Genomic DNA, 17,000 nt, shown 5'->3' on the forward strand with positions numbered 1-17,000 from the left:
GAAATGGTGCGATTCAATCAGTAAACACCAGTCCATACCAATCTGCTTGTTCAACTTTGCCCATTGAGGCAGAACAGTGACTAAAATGTTATCACTTACAGTCTTATGCCTTACAGGCATGCATTCAGGGTTTAACTCTCAGAGGCAGGGGGCAGGACTTGTACAGAAACAGTATGCTGAGAGTGCACAGCTATATTAAAATGGACCTGCAGATAGCTACAATTGAAAGCCAAATGCATAAAAAAAATGTGTTCAATATCTTACAGTTCATTTCTAAGGAGCAGAAAAGCCTGCCACAGGGCAGGTGCTGAAAATGGGACTTTTGCTTCCTGTGGGAAAGCAGTGGTCTCTCTGCAGAGCTCCAACCTGCCCTCTACGGGGTCAGACCTATACCTCTGTAATCAACCATGCACATGCTTTCTATTGATTGGAGAGCTCTGATGTAACAAGAGCTATACTGGACCACCGCAGAGAGATCACTGCTTTGCCACAGAGTGCAAGAGTCCCTTTCTCCAGCATGCCTGTAGGTGACAGGTTTTTATACTCAGGCTATAGCTTATAAGGGCTCATGTACACTGTAGCTGCTAAACTGACGTTCAGGAGCTTTTCTGCATTTTTTTCAGCAGCCCCTGAACTCTCCCTTATGTTTTCCTATGTCTCCAAGTACACTATGTCATTTACAAGCAGTTGAGTTTACAGTGTTTTTTTTTAACACACCAAACTTGCGTTCAGGAGTAGATTTTATCAGTGTTTCAAACGCTTGAAAACACGGCTAACCGCGTTTATAAGCGTTTGCATTTAGAAGCTTTTTTTAACTGTTCCATATCCAAATGCTGTCCAGAGCCTTTTTTCATCAACAGAAATGCATGCAAATCATTTTCCATGTATTCAAATGGACCCAGTACACCAGCGCAGTCAGTTCCAGCTTTTGCATGAAGGAAAAAATGGTAGAATGTGCTGCATTATGCTCATGATGGGATCCATAGTGAATACAACCTGAAAAGATAGGTAATCCCAACACATACTGCTCTCTATTTCTCTCAAAATGTCTGAAATAGTAAATTTTTTACTGTTTTTCAGTGCATTCTGGGCATTTTGGAAGGTCTCCTGAAATGTTCTTTAAAAAATGCTTCTAAACGCAAACATGCATAAATGCAGTATGCCAACGCAGCTAAACAGACGTTTTTTAACCTACGTTTGCCAGCAGTCAGTTTCCATCATTCAGAAGTGTTTTCCAAATGTCCTGTGTATATGAAGCCTAAGACATTGAGCACCATTTGTTTTGATGCACCTGGAATGCATTTAGCTGATTTAAACTGAGAGTTCAGCGGAGCAGTGCGCATTCCTGTGCGATTCAGTGCAGTGCAATTTTCAGCCCATTCATTTGAATGGGCTAACAATACGCACTGCAACCGGATTGCATAGTACTGCAGTACCATACGATTGGGTGCTGGCCAGGGTCAGACTGACCATTTGGAAACTTGGGCACTGCCCGAGGGCCCGGGGTCAATATAATTTATTAACACAGTAATTAAAATAATATACACAGGACACTCACATGATACATCTTCTTGTATACAGCATTTGAACCTCATGTATGGGTGTACTTGCATGGGTTCTTTAGGGAGTCCAAAGATGGCGCCCGCGCCGGCAATGATGTCACCTACGCGTCAGACCCTGAGGAAGTCACGTGAGCAGTGACGCAACGCGTAGGTGACGTAATTTCCGGCACAGACGCCATCTTTGGACTCCCTAAAGAACCCATGCAAGTATACCCATACATGAGGTTCAAAATGCTGTATACAAGAAGATGTATCATGTGAGTGTCCTGTGTATATTATTTTAATTACTGTGTTAATAAATGATAATACACTATGGAGGCTTTTCTCCTTGTGAATCATGTGGGAGCTGATTTTTCTGGATAAGAGCCATTTGGGATATTCCTAGAGGATACACTTTAACCCAAGGGGGATCCAGGAGTGATCCATAAGGCATTTAGGCCCTTTTAGGGTCACAGCAAGGAGGTGGGGAGCCAATCTAGCTGTGTGTGGAGTCATCACCAGAGCCTACAAACGCACAAGATTCACCTGCATGATTGCATTTATTATTGTGGACACTGGTGGCACGTTTTGTTTTATGAGATAATACTTTGAGTGATGTGTTCATTTATATTCACTTGCTGTATATATATTTTTTCTGATTTCAGTAGTTCATTTACTGTATGGTATGAATAGAGTGTGATGGCACTTGTTTTATAGGGTATATCCCCTGTATTAGGGGGCTTAATATTAGTCTTTTCCACCATATGCACAATATCGTGTGATGCTGCACTGTTTTAGCATTCATTCTCATTAAGATTCACTGTCTGTTCCACCATTATGTCACATTTTGTTTATGTTGAGATTTAGTTAGTTTTCACCAGAGCGCTACACTTATTGAATGTCATATTTTGGTTTTTCACTTTAGGTAATAAGGTGCAGGTGTAGCAGCTTATTTTTAGTTTAGTAGGATTGAGCGCAGGAGGTTTTCCCCATTTATTAGGAATACACTGACACCCACAGAAGATCACACAGCCCAGTGTGCTTCTTAGCGTGGTGTGGGAAATGCACACAGTTCTGGTGTGAACAAGCCTTTAATCATAAAGGTTCCTGTGCAGACACCAGTATGTACACTCATCAGTCACTTTATTAGATACACCTGTTCAATTACTTGGTAATACAAATTGCTAATTAGCCAATCACATGGCAGCAACTCAATGCATTGAGCCCTGGTTCACATATGTGTGGGTGGTGCCGCTGCGGATCCACATGAAAATCCGTGCAGCCGCACCACCCACACAGAGGAATGCCGACCCACGGGCGGGTGCCATTAGATCTAATGGCAAGCCACCCACACTGGAAAATGCAACCATACTGGGAACCGAGGTTCCCGTGCAGGCTGCATTTTCAGAAGAAGTGCAGGGACTTCTTCTCTGCGTGTCACGGGGCACGGGAGTCCATTCAAATGAATGGGCTCTCATGCCCATGCAAAACGCATCCCACAAGGCCACATATATGTGAACTAGGGGTTAGGCATGTAAACGTGGTAAAGACGACTTGCTGACATTCAAAGCAAGCATCAGAACGAGGAAGAAAGGGGATTTAAGTGTCTTTGAATGTGGCATGGCTGTTGATGCCAGATGGGCTGGTCGGAGTATTTCAAAAACTGCTGATCTACTGGGATTTTCATGCACAACCATCCCTAGGGTTTACAGAGAATGGTCCGAAAAAGAGAAAATATCCAGTGAGTGGTAGTTGCGTGGAAAAAAATGCCTTGTTGATGTAAGAGGTCAAAGGAGAATGGGCAGACTGGTTGCTGCGCCATTCAGATGGTGGGGTCAGAATTTGGCATAAACAACATGGAAGCATGGATCCATCCTGCCTTGTATCAATGGTTCAGGCTGGTGGTGGTGTAATGGTGTGGGGGATATTTTCTTTGCACAATTAAGGTGTACCTAATAAAGTGGCCGTTGAGTGTATACAATAACCTGATGTGTGGGCAAGCATCTTAACCCCTGGATTCAATGCTGTTTCTGGATGATGCCCTAATAAATATGGCACTGCTTTTGTGGGAAAAAGGCAGACAAAGGCGCTGTCGGGGGGAGCATTGTGATCTCCAGACTTCGCATGCATACACTTAACATCAAAGTACATCTGAGGCTAGGTCTGCTTCAAAGAGTCTTTGCAAAATGGTCTGCTGTGTTTTCTACTAAATGATTGTAATTCAGATAGCTGTGTGTATATTGCTATAAATGGCTCTGCAGCAAGTTCCACTAATGAATGGAGATATCTGAACAGTAGCTATTTTTGCAGACAAAATTGCACCATGAGAGCATTGGCTGCTTTTTTGTGGCACACTGCTTGCATAGACCATTTATTTTATATTTTTATGTCAGGAACGGCGCAGTTGTATGGTAATAGAAGAAGCAACAGCTGCGCAGAACAGGGCGTTTGATGAGAAAAATAACTAGGGTGATAAGCAAAGGTTTCTGAAGAGCCTGTAAAGACATTCCCGCTAATTTAAAGCATTAATGAGAACTTCTTCACTGTCATGCTGTGCTCTCCAGTTGCTCTATTGTACTCGTACAGTTTGTGGTAATAATAACTAACTATTAAACACTCCACTAATGTGCCCATTTTGTTTCAGGAGTCTTCCTAAAGCTTTTATTTTAAAAGAATTTGATCAATATTAGTGATTCCAGAGACCTTCCAGATCTTAGCCATTAATGGATGTTTTCATCCTAGTGAAGGGTCTCCAACTGTGTGCAATGTGCCATATAACAACACAGAAATTGCTACTTTTTTCTTCTTGTTGCTTGCAAAACATGAGATGCCGTGATTAAAAAAAATATTTTTGGAAAATAGAAAACCTGAAAAATATTTTATAATTTGTATGCAAACAAAGAAAGAAAGCAATTTGTTGAAAGGATAAGTTCACCTTTTGACAAAAAAATAGTCAATGCACATTTTTGCAGGTAAAAAAATTTAGCATTTATTATTTTTTGTTGCAGGAGCCTGTAAAGCATCGCACCAGCGATCAGCAGATTGCTGACGCCATGCAGGTCTCCTGCAGACCTGTCAGTATGTCTGCATCCCGTTCGGGATGTGGTGCTCCACAGCGCTGTTGTAGTTCATTGAGAAGTACAAGCAGACAGCTGCTAAGGCTAATGGGACTTGTAGCTCTTTCATTCACAGAACTCTGTTAATAAATGACGCAGCTGTGTGGACGGAGCCCCGCACGGCTGTTTTTAAAAAGTGACAGCTATTAATGGGAACTGCTGTCACAGGAAGGGGGGATCAGCTGCAGCATTGGGAACATGTTACATGTTCCAACTAGGGTAGTCGCCTCATCCATTTAAAATTGAACACAGATTAATTACACAGATTCTAACGTTAATATAATGCATATAAGGCACTAAGTGAGTTTAATTACCACCTTAAAGAGGAGCTCCACCCAAAAGGGGAAGTTCCATTTTGAAGACTGGTCCCCCGCTCCCCATTAAGGATTGGCACCTTTGAGGAGCGGATACCCGAAATTGACAGGTACCCGCTCCCACTTCAGCTGCGATCTTCTAGGTGATCAGAAGCGGACGTGGTCCCCCCCCCCCTCCCCATAGTCTTCTGGGACATGTGACAGGTCCCAGAAGACTACGGGGCCATTCACAAAGTACAGCGCTTGTCGCGCATGTGCAGGGGGCACCCGGCTGTGAAGCTGTCACAGCCGGGTGCCCACACTGAAGATGCTGGCGCCTGAAATACAGGACAACCAGTGAAACGGGCTGCGGGGGACACACTGCTGGATCGTAGGACAGGTGAGTGACTGTTTTTTAAAAGTCAACAGCTTTAGTTTTTGTAGCTGCTTTTATTTTTTTACAGTGTGAGTGGAATTCCGCTTTAATCAGCCTCAGAACCTGTGTAATTAATATGTGTTCGGGTTTAAAGGGACGAGGTGGCAACCCTAGTTCCAACCCAAAATCAGTTCCACCCTAAGCCCTGGTTCACACTGGATGCGACTTGGCATGCAATTTGCGTGCCCTGTGACTTCCAAATGCATGCCAAGTCACACCCTATTGTACGCAATTGGATCGGTCATTTCAAAAGTAGTACATGCGCTACTTTTGGTGCGATTTGCGCTGACATCTATATCAGATGTCTTGCAAATCGCACCTGAAATCAGCAGGCCCCCTGACTTTGAAATTGTGCGACTTCACTGTAAGTCGCGTGATTTCAAAGTCAGGCTTGATGTGAATGGAGGGTAAAAACCCAAAAGTGAATGTATCCTTTAATATATGCACTGAGATAAAAACTATAGGGGAAATCAGAAGAGCAGATCCTGCTTTTGTTGATAGGAAAGAGAAGAGTAAAGCTGGCTGTACACTAGTAGAATTTTGTTTGAAATTTTTCATTTTAGGAATGTTGGTTTGATTCTCTAATTGTTAGTGGGGTCAAATCAGTTTTAGTTTTTGACCGCAGTGATGAGGAAATTTAAAGGCACAGGATGAAAAATCTTTCTCAAACTACTTTCTACCAGTGTATAAGAGTTTCATTCGGTAATATTTATTTGCTCCAAAATTGAATGTTAAAAGCAATCTAAAATTCTAAAGTACTTTTGATTGACATCTGTCAAGTCATCGGATGTCCTGAGAATTTTCATACTACTTCATACAGCTTTTGTGAGATGATGCACACAACATTGCACATTTCAAGGATTGAATGAAAACTAATGCCTCCATGTCTACTACTGTCCGTGACTGGATGGAAGTTTTTTGACACAATGAACGCAGAAATAATTCTTACAATATAAAGTTGTAACGGAACCGGACCCAGACTGCACTAGGGTATTTCCGTTAGACTCCCGCTTCCCTGTCTGAACATAGATCCACAGACATCACTGCTGGCTATACAAGACGAGACAGCACCAGACTTGAACGAAACCAGGAAATAGACTGCTTGGTCCCAGCATGGTCCTCCCGTACAATGTGTGATAGACAGTCGCTGCACTACAAGTCCCAGCATAACCCGCCTGTACAATGTGTGATAGGCAGTCGCTGCACTACAAGTCCCAGCATAACCTGACTGTACAATGTGTGATAGGAAGTCGCTGCACTACAAGTCCCTGCATGGCCCGCCTATACAATGTGTGATAGGCAGTCACTGCACTACAAGTCCCTGCATGGCCCGCCTATACAATGTGTGATAGGCAGTCGCTGCACTACAAGTTGCAGCATGGCCCACACAATGTGTAATAGACAGTCGCTGCACTACAAGTCCCAGCATGGCCCACACAATGTGTAATAGACAGTCGCTGCACTACATGTCCCAGCATGGCCCGCCCATACAATGTGTGATAGGCAGTCCCTGCACTACAAGTCCCAGCATGGCCCGCCCATAAAATGTTCAATAGGAAGTCGCTGCACTACAAGTCCCAGCATGGCCCGCCTTTACAATGTATGATAGGCAGTTGCTGTACTACAAGTCCCAGCATGTCCCACCCGTGCAATGTGTGATAGGCAGTCGCTGCACTACAAGTCCCAGCATGGCCCACCCGTACAATGTGTGATAGGCAGTCGTTGCACTACAAGTCCCAGCGTGGCCCGCCCATAAAATATTCAATAGGAAGTCGCTGCACTACAAGTCCCAACATGGACCACCCATATGTGTGATAGGCAGTCGCTGCACTACAAGTTCCAGCATGTCCCACCCGTATAATGTGTGATAGGCAGTCGCTGCACTACAAGTCCCAGCATGGCCCACCCGTACAATGTGTGATAGGCAGTCGTTGCACTACAAGTCCCAGCGTGGCCCGTCCGTAAAATGTTCAATAGAAAGTCGCTGCACTACAAGTCCCAACATGGACCACCCATATGTGTGCTAGGCAGTCGCTGCACTACAAATCCCAGCATGGCCCGCCCAATGTGTGATAGGCAGTTGCTGCACTACAAATTCCAGCACGGCCCGCCCGTACAATGTGTGATAGGCAGTCACTGCACTACAAGTCCTCGCATGGCCCATACAATGTGTGATAGGCAGTCGCTGCACTACAAGTCCCAGCATGGCCCGCCTGTATAATGTGTCATAGGCAGTCGCTGCACTACAAGTCCCAGCATGGCCCGCCCAATGTGTGATAGGCAGTCACTGCACTACAAGTCCCAGCATGGCCCGCCCGTACAATGTGTGATAGGCAGTCGCTGCACTACAAGTCCCAGCATGGCCCGCCATAAAATGTGTGATAGGCAGCCGCTGCACTACAAGTCCCTGCATGGTCCGCCCGTAAAATATGTGATAGGCAGTCGCTGCACTACAAGTCCCAGCATAGCCCGCCTGTACAACATGTGATGGCAGTCGCTGCACTACAAGTCCCAGCATGGCCCACCCGTAAAATGTGTGAAAGGCAGTCGCTGCACTACAGATAAAAGATATAAACATTCAAGGGAACAACCCACCTCCCTGCATATGGACACAGGGCGGGGCAAACCAAATCTAGCAACCAGAGACACATCAGCAGACACCCCCCACCAAGCCAATACACAAACACATACATCCCATAATAGTTTGCTCCCAAGCAAGACACACAATAGAGCAATGGGATGCACCACATGGCAGTAAACAATGAATAACCCCCACACCCCACCTATACATGTCTACACAATATCAGGACATTCCACCCTGTACCCCTAACAGGCACAGGGTGACTTACACATAGGAGGGATATGGGGAGCTGAGACAGGGGTCTCCCCACCCCTCCAAAGTGAGCTGTGTTCCATGGGCCCCCCACCCAAAGTCACTCCCGTCACAAAAGTATAATCATATGTCTAAATTGCCACCTAATAACTATACATTTTTGCCAACAATGAAATGTTGTAAAATCATCCTGGTAAGCGTCCTCACTCTTTCTCACTTTGTTAGATGCAAAAATGATGTCTAAAAAGGTTTTCTTTCAATTTTGTCAAAATTTGTAGGACTCTACGTCTTTGCTGTATGATAAGGGCAGTAGAGTGGTGAGATTCTACCTAGTTATTGTATGCATTGCACAAATCTTCCACAGTCCAAGAATGGCAATAATATGACCCATACACTCTTTCAGAATTTAGCTCTGAATAATAAGCTGAAGTCCTTTTTCAGTTAATTAAAGGTTAAGACCCAGTCACATCAAGCCCGACTTTGAAATTGTGCGACTTACAGTCAAGTTGCACAATTTCAAAGTCAGGTAAACCGTCGATTTCAGGCGTGATTTGCAAGACATCTGACACAGGACACAATTCACTAAGCAGTATCTTACCGCATCCGAGTAAGCATTAGGATACTGCATAGCATTTAAAAAAAAACCATTTCAATTCACTAACAAATTGCTACTAAAATACTGCATGAATTACTTTATCAAGCCATGCGGTATGTTAGTAGTGAACACCATGCATTAATGTTTCAGCTGTCAGTGGGGTTGGGGTTCTCCACTGACAACTGAATGTAAAAGAATTGCCGGTAATTAAAAAAATAATTAAAAAACTGAATGGGGTCCCCCCCCCCCTCCATCCATACCAAGTCCTTTGGGTTTGGTTTGGATTTTGAGGGGAACCTCCACACCAAAATTAAAAAAAATGTTGTGGGGTCCCCCCAAAATCCATTCATTTATTAATGAATAAGTGCTGTATTTAACCTGTTTACCTGCCAGTTCCCTGTATTTCCACTGTCTGTATTGGTTTTATCTTGATTCAATAATGTGAATTGTTTGGAGTGCAGCTGATCGGACGTCTTTTGTTCTCAGCTTCAGCATACAGTTCCACCAGCCACAGGACTGACCTTCTGGAGCATTAGAGCGGTACTGTTTATCAGTTTAGCCCACGCTCATCGGATCTTGACACGACCACCTAGGTCTTTGCTACACAATTCAGATGTACCATCCTTACCATTCTGGCATTTTTTGGCCACGAGACACACAGTGTTCAAAACAGTTATCATGATAAATAGTCAAGTGAATTTCAATTGGGTCAACACCTTCTGCCATCAAGAACTCAATTACAGCACATTGCTTAAATCACACTGGTCTGGGATTCATTTCAAAGATAGTAGCAAAACATCCATCCACTGTAATGGCCTGCTGCCAACCTAGGTGATAGACGAGAATATACACCACGGGTCAGTGCTTGTCACATATCAGTGCTGCCATCTGTTAATGAAACATGAAAGTGAAGGCACTATTTTTCATTCAACCTTTGTGTAACACAATGCGATTTATTTACAGCATTTTTTTTATTGAAGACTCAATGCACATTTCAGCCTTAGAAATGTATTTTTCCATTTTGTAATAATATAAACTAAAATCACAGAATTGACTCTTCACCACTGCAAATAAAGCTGATCTCCAGCTTTACTTTCAGTCTTGCACAGTTGCACAGGCTCCTTTTCCGTGCAGAAATTGCGTAACCAGATTTCACTGCATACTGTGAGCTCTTCACAGTGTGCATTAGAAGGTGCAGCGAGTCAGATGGAGCCAGCCATATTTCCTGGCTGGAGGACATCCCAGCATCAACTAGTCCTCTCCTCCCCAGTCTTGCTGTCCATGGCTTGCACTTTTTACTCAGTGGATTTTTTAGTCAAGGAAGCTCAGCATCAGATGTGGGTGTCACAGTCTGTATCACACTCCTCCAGATGGACATCCACCCATTGAGGTATTTTGATATTTAATAACTCCTCCCAAGAGCCAGCCAATTTCTTGCATTAGGGCTAAGGGGTTGTGGAAGGAGCACTAAAGCAGGGTGCTATGATGTTTATTTGTTTGCTTTTAGCTCAGGCTTTTGCAAGGTACAGAGATGGGCTTTATGTATTCCAGCTTCTACAGTATCGTAACAGTGCTCTTTATTTCCTATACTTGCTTTGATTTTTTGAGCTTCTGGCACACTTCCTCTAAAGAGCACCTTCCCCTGGCTCCCCTCAGAAACAGAAGCTTTCTCTTTCTTAGTGGAGCTATTTATCAACATGTGGTAGTGAACTCAAGTTAACAGAAAAAAAAAACTTCTCCCAAGGTAATGTAATAATGTGCTACTGTGCATTGCATAGTAGCACATTATGAAAGACTTACCTTAGAACAAAGCCCTCCATTGGGGTGCTGTCACCACTGACAGGGCTTCCATCTTCACTTGGTCTTCCTTCCGGTTCATGGGCTCTGGCTGCTTGATTGGCCAAGCTGCAATGGCATCACTTCCACGGGGAACAAAGCTCTAATGGAACTTCACAGGTATGCCAATCCTTCAGAGCGCATGCACTGGTGAACTGCAGGGACACTGAATATCTCCTAAGTGGTGCATCTCTAGGAGATATTCCTTGTACCCAAACTTTATTGTAAGCTGACCTGTACGTACAAGCGTTCAGTGGGAGTTTTTTCTCACTTTAAACACTTTCCTTTAACCTCCTCGGCGGTATGATTCTTTCTGATTTTTTGTGCTGAAAGCGGTACCATTTTTTTGCATGGAAATATGTAGTTTTTTATTGTAGGCTGTAATTTTTAGGAATAACTCACTGAAATCTGTACGAACAAGAGCCTAGTAAACATCCCGGGTATGATAAAACTTGAAACACGAAATCATAAATTATAATTTAATAAATAATCATAAAAAATAATAATAATATAATAATAAATTTAATTCAATAATATAATCAAACCAAAAACACTGAAATTTGAAATACAGAGGCAAATTCGCACATCGCTGAGCAAAGTCGCAAAATCATTTTCAGTGTCTGATGACGAATCAATTCTGCAAGTGGTTCTGATTTACTATCGCTGTTCTAAAACCGCTTTTGACGTAAAGGGATGCTTTTTGGACGCCATGGACTTTTCTAAGTTTCCAGGCAGAAAGAACAGTCAAAATGCAGGCAGGGCACAGGACAAAGCAGTAGGGACAAAATATATGTGAAATGCATTGAAACAGCAATGACAGCAAAAATGAAATTTTTTAAAAATTTCTAATTTCCCGCCGGTTCCGGTGCCTGTACGTCCCGACATCACAGGGACCGGAACACAGAAGCCGGATGCCGGCATCGGCCGGAGGAGATGGCCGGGGACGCTGCAGGGGACACATCGCGGGAGCGAAGGACAAGGTAAGTGCTGCAGGGACCCCCTGAGCAACGCCGCATGGTAAGCCCGAGTGTAGCTTGGGGTTACCGCTCTTGGTACTCAAATTTTACCCCGAGCTACACTCAGGAAAACCGCTAAGGACGTTAAAGTGGTTATAAATGCCAAAGGTTTTTTTTTACCTTAATGCTCTCTCTGCATTACAGTAAACCCCCCCATACCTTTCCCCCCTCCCGCCCCATCCCTAAACACGTACCTGATTGCTCTCACCATTCCAGTACTGTCTTGGCTTCCAGCCCGCTTTCCTCTCCACCTGTACTCATAGGAGACACTGAGGGCAGTGGGAGCCATAGGCTCCTGCTGCTGTCATTTATAGTTCTGTATGGAGGGAGCAGGAGCATGGCTTACTGGTGCTGTGTGTGTCTATGGACGCATAAAGCCCAGCTCAGGAGTGCACCCGCATGGATGTCCCCTTAGCAAATAGAGAAAGTAAATCTCCTCAGAAAATACACTAGTACAGCAATAAAAACTTAACAAAGGGTCCCAAACCTTCCACACTGTACAAAAAACTAAACAAAGTCCATGTTAATATGTACAATTAGCTGACTTTTAGCTTCTGCACATGGTAATAAGCTGAAATATCTCACAGGTTTCCTCTTTATCTCTCTCTCAATGGGAGAGCAGAACAGGATGAAACTGCTTCATTTTTTACTTTGCAGGCAAAAGTGGGTATAAAAAGTACATAGGACATAGAACCTGGCTCCTATAGCTTCTCCTAAGCTACTTCCAACCTCAGAAAACTAATTGGAAATGAGTCTATATGATGCTGTAAACAGGTTGTGCCAAAAGATAAAAAGGAAAACTGTGAAAAACTGTACTCCCCAACACAGAAAACTACAACATACCCAACACTTGTGAACAGTCCTGTTTACCATCTGTTCTCTGTCTGAAAACTCTTACATAATTTCTTGTAATATTCCGATAAATTCTGCCTTTACAGAGCTCAAAGATGTAAACTTTGTTCTCTCCTTGCGTTCAGTTATAGTATCCAGGGTATGTAAGGTCCCAAGAGATCTCTTAGATTTCTAAAGGTGAGAAGGCTGAATTTAAATTATCCCCCTTCCCATTTTACAGGCAAACAATGTGCCCTGAGAAGAATCCTTGTAAAATGGTAATTGTGTGATGGATTGCATAGCAGCCTGGCAGCTGCATCCTCTACCACCTGCAATCAACATAAACTCTTTCTAGGAAAAGCTTTGGCAAGGTTTAGACTTGAGTATACAAATTCACAAATTAATTCTGCGATATCCTCACACAGGCTCAAGTGTTTGATCTTTGTAATACGATGGATATAGAAGAAATGTGATTTTCTGATATAGGGTCTTTCAAACACAGATTTCAATACAGAGTTAAATCTATTACCACATATACACTATATTGCCAAAATTATTGGGAAACCCGCTTTACATGCACATGAACTTTAATGGCATCCCAGTCTTAGTCTGTAGGGTTCAATATTGAGTTGGCCCACCCTTTGCAGCTATAACAGCTTCAACTCTTCTGGGAAGGCTGCCCACAAGCTTTGGGAGTGTGTCTATGGGAAGGTTTGATCATTCTTCCAGTAGTGCATTTGTATGGTTAGGCACTGATGTCGGATGAGAAGGCCTGGCTCACAGTCTCCACTCTAATTCATCCCAAAGGTGTTCTATCGGGTTGAGGCCAGTCAAGTTCCTCCACTCCAGGCTCGCTCATCCATGTCTTTATGGACGTTGCTTTGTCGCTGGTGCGCAGTCATGTTGGAACAGGAAGGGACCATCCCTAAACTGTTCACACAAAGTTGGGAGCATGAAATTGTCCAAAATGTCTTGGTATGCTGACGCCTTAAGAGTTGCCTTCACTGGAACAAAGAGGCCAAGCTCAACCCCTGAAAAACAACCCCACACAATAATTCCCTCTCTACCGAAATTTACACTTGGCACAATGCAGTCAGACAAGCACCATTCTTCTGACAACCGCCAAACCCAGACATGTTCATCGGATTGCCAGACAGAGAAGCGTGATTCATCATTCCAGAGAACACATCTCCACCGCTCTAGAGTCCAGTGGCGGCGTGCTTTGCACTTGGTGATGTAAGGCTTGGATGCAGCTGCTCAGCCTTGGGAACCCATTCCATGAAGCACTGTTGTGCTACTCTGAAGGTCACACCATGTTTGGAGGTCTTTAGCTATTGACTCTGCAGACAGTTGGTGACTTCTGAGCACTGTGCTCTTCAGCATGCGCTGACCCTACTCTGTCATTTTATGTGGCCCACCACTCCAGTAGCTGGCTTGCTGTTGTTCCCAGTTGCTTCCACTTTGTTATAATACCACTAACAGATGACCAAAGAATATTTAGTAGCAAGGAAATTACACGGATGGGCTTATTTCACAGGTGTTAACCTATCACGGTACCACGCTTGAATTCACTGAGCTCCTGAGAGTGACCCATTCTTTCACAAATGTTTGTAGAAGCAGTCTGTATACCTAGGTGCTTGATTTTTTTTTTTACACCTGGGGCCATGGAGGTGATTGGAACACCTGAATCCAATGATTTGGAGAGGTGTCCTAATACTTTTGGCAATTTTGGCAGTGTATATACAGTGCAATAAATTTTTAACTGAGCACCAGATTAAAACATTATCTTATAAAAAGACTGATTAAAGGCATGTAGATCACCAACTCTAGTCTTTGCATAGAGAAAATAAGAATTCATGATACCATAATTATAGCAAATGAGCAGCTATTCGGAATTACACTCCATCCAAGCTACATTCTCTTACCTCTTATTTTCATGTCTTTACTTATTCTTTTCTTGTTTATTTACATTGGTAACCTGAGTATTTTTATGTACCATAGTGATCACAGCTAAAGACCGCTTATACAACCATTTTTATAAGTGGGTTTGGAATGTTTGCTCACTAATCATATGATATAGTTGTGTTTTTTACCTTTTATACTTTGAATTGATATGCCCATTTCTCCGTTGCTCAGTATGACTAAATTATTATTTATTCTTTTGATTTTATGACATTTGTATTTGCATTTTATGTAAAATGCAAAAACATTTTCAGATCTACTAAGTTACCGATATAATCATTAAAAACTAGTTATCTAGTACAAATTGGTGTGTTGAGAAAAAAAAATACCATTAAGACCTGAAATGTTCATTGTGTCAGAATTCTATGGGTATTTCTTCTGTAGGAATCCTCTGAGAGCACACTAGCTTAGTTGGAATGGTGGCACAGTGGTGGTCACCTATATCAGTCAAAGTACTAGCGTAATTCCAGCTAAAACATTTTCTTTATTAGATTTCAATAGAGTGGGAAGGATTCAATATTCTTTTGCTGTCTGCTTCCTTTGCCACCTATACCGCTATTTTATCTATCCAATCTTCCTGTAGAAATCTCCAGCTGGATTCCAAACAGCATTCAGATAAGGTTCTAACCCTTGCTCTCTGTATTAAAAAAAAAATCTTTATTGCTTTTGCGCCTGTTGGGTCCAAATCACTGCTACAGATATCCAGACAGCAATAAGTTAACAGGTGCAGTTCCAAACACCGTTTAAAAGTTTAATTCTACATAGCAGCAGCTGCAAGCACTTCTGTGCTAGAAAGAAATCCCCAATTGTTTTGACAGTCTGCATTTGCCAGCAGTAGGGGCAGCAGTGAGAAGTGGAACAGGCCATATGGCATACAGCCAAGGTATTTGATTAATGTTTTTTCAGGGCTTACACCCAGGGCTGTGGATAAGGGGGTACCACCAGTCCTCTTGTATGGGGCCCAGGCCAGCAGGGGGGCCCAGGCAGCTGGGTAAATCACATGTGGGCAGGAAGAGTGATCAGCATGGGAGGGTGGCAATTACTGGAACCGATCCCCTGTATGGCTTTCTCTGCAACAGCTGAAAGCTGGCTTCTTCTCCTCTCCCGCCCTATGGCTTTCAGCTGCAGAGGGAGCCATACAGGGGATCATTTGCAGTAATTGCTCCCCCGCCACACTCCTCACCCTCCCTGTTCACCATAAGTTTCCTCCTGCTGATAAGTCCCCCCTGTGTACCCTCACCCCCACAGTGCTGCTGGCTTCCCTTCTCTCCTTTCTACCAGCAGCTGCAAACACATAATAGGATCCTTCAGGATGGAGAGTGGGAAGGGTCCGGTAAATATGTCACATTTTCCAGCCCCTTCCTTTTCTGAGTTAACACAATGAGTGATCGGTACTGATCACTCACTGTGTTCATTCATAACTAAAACCTAGTAAAGTGTGGGGGGTTTTTTGAGGGGGGGGGTATGGTTGGCTGTCAGGTTGGCTGTATGGGGCCCCGTGGTTTCTAACAGCTGCCTTGCTTACACGATACATCTTAAGTCCACAAGTGGTTAACTTACTTTCAAATAAGCAGGTCCCAGAATATGTGTGCATGTTTACAATAACAAAAAATATAACGTGACAGGTACTGATATTGTTCAGAACTGCAGAACGTGTGCATGCCATATAATTAAAGGATAATAATACCTTTCCACATCATTCTAGGTAGCAATTGACTTCACAGCATCTAATGGAGACCCACGGAACAGCTGCTCTCTGCACTACATCCATCCTTACCAGCCCAATGAGTATCTAAAAGCACTTGTGGCTGTTGGGGAAATTTGCCAAGACTATGACAGGTAACATACTGTTTATGGCATCTCATTTCTCAGGGGATGCTATTATATGTCTTTTTGTAATTGTTTACCAGGTTCTGATGACTGGCTTGTCGATTACCTTGTAATTATTTTCAAGAGTCTTGAGGCAGCAAGATGTTTATCCACATTGGTACTTGTACAGTTAGTCCCCCTAGATTTAACCAAGCTATGTACATAAAACGTAATACAGCCTGCATACCTAATCTACTACCTCCAGTACAATTATTATCCATTGATGTTGCACAACTAATAGTTGACAACAGTCTCGGAATGCAAGGGGTGAAGATCTCTCCTGAGAGTAGTAGTTTTGCTGTTTTTGGATAATATTAACGTTGATGTGTTTTTTTTAATTATTATTTTTCAGGAGCATTGGTAAAATATAACACATGGGCAAACATTTAGTAAAAACATGTTTTTTTTTCCATGATTGGTGCTTGGTGCTTCTGATAATTAAACATACTTGCTATACGTATGGTTAGTAGCAGTTGCTGTATCTACTGAAATTAACCTTCAGTAAAAAAAAATGCATGTCAAAGTGGCCAGTAAAGCTAGCGTTATGGGCAACTAAAGTTATATGCTAACATATTCATCCCACATTTTTCCTGTAAACTCACGCCGTCAATGTGCTGTAGATCCAATGTTCTGTAGATTATTTAGGTAAAGGATGTACTTAAGAAGAAGACT

The 17,000-nt window shown here is 43.1% G+C and overlaps 1 protein-coding gene across 1 annotated transcript in view; it reads left to right on the forward strand.

Moving 5' to 3' along the window:
* Positions 1-17,000, forward strand: part of CPNE4 (copine 4) — a 560,705-nt gene that overhangs the window by 478,974 nt on the left and 64,731 nt on the right. Inside the window, exon 11 of the mRNA XM_089652053.1 lies at positions 16,165-16,298. Within this exon, the coding sequence (XP_089508179.1) occupies positions 16,165-16,298 (134 nt within the window). The remainder of the gene's footprint in view (positions 1-16,164; positions 16,299-17,000) is intronic.

The sequence above is a fragment of the Staurois parvus genome, unplaced genomic scaffold (genome assembly GCF_062004578.1).
Source record: "Staurois parvus isolate SC_StPar_1 unplaced genomic scaffold, SC_StPar_1.0 ptg000670l, whole genome shotgun sequence".
NCBI lineage: Eukaryota > Metazoa > Chordata > Amphibia > Anura > Ranidae > Staurois > Staurois parvus.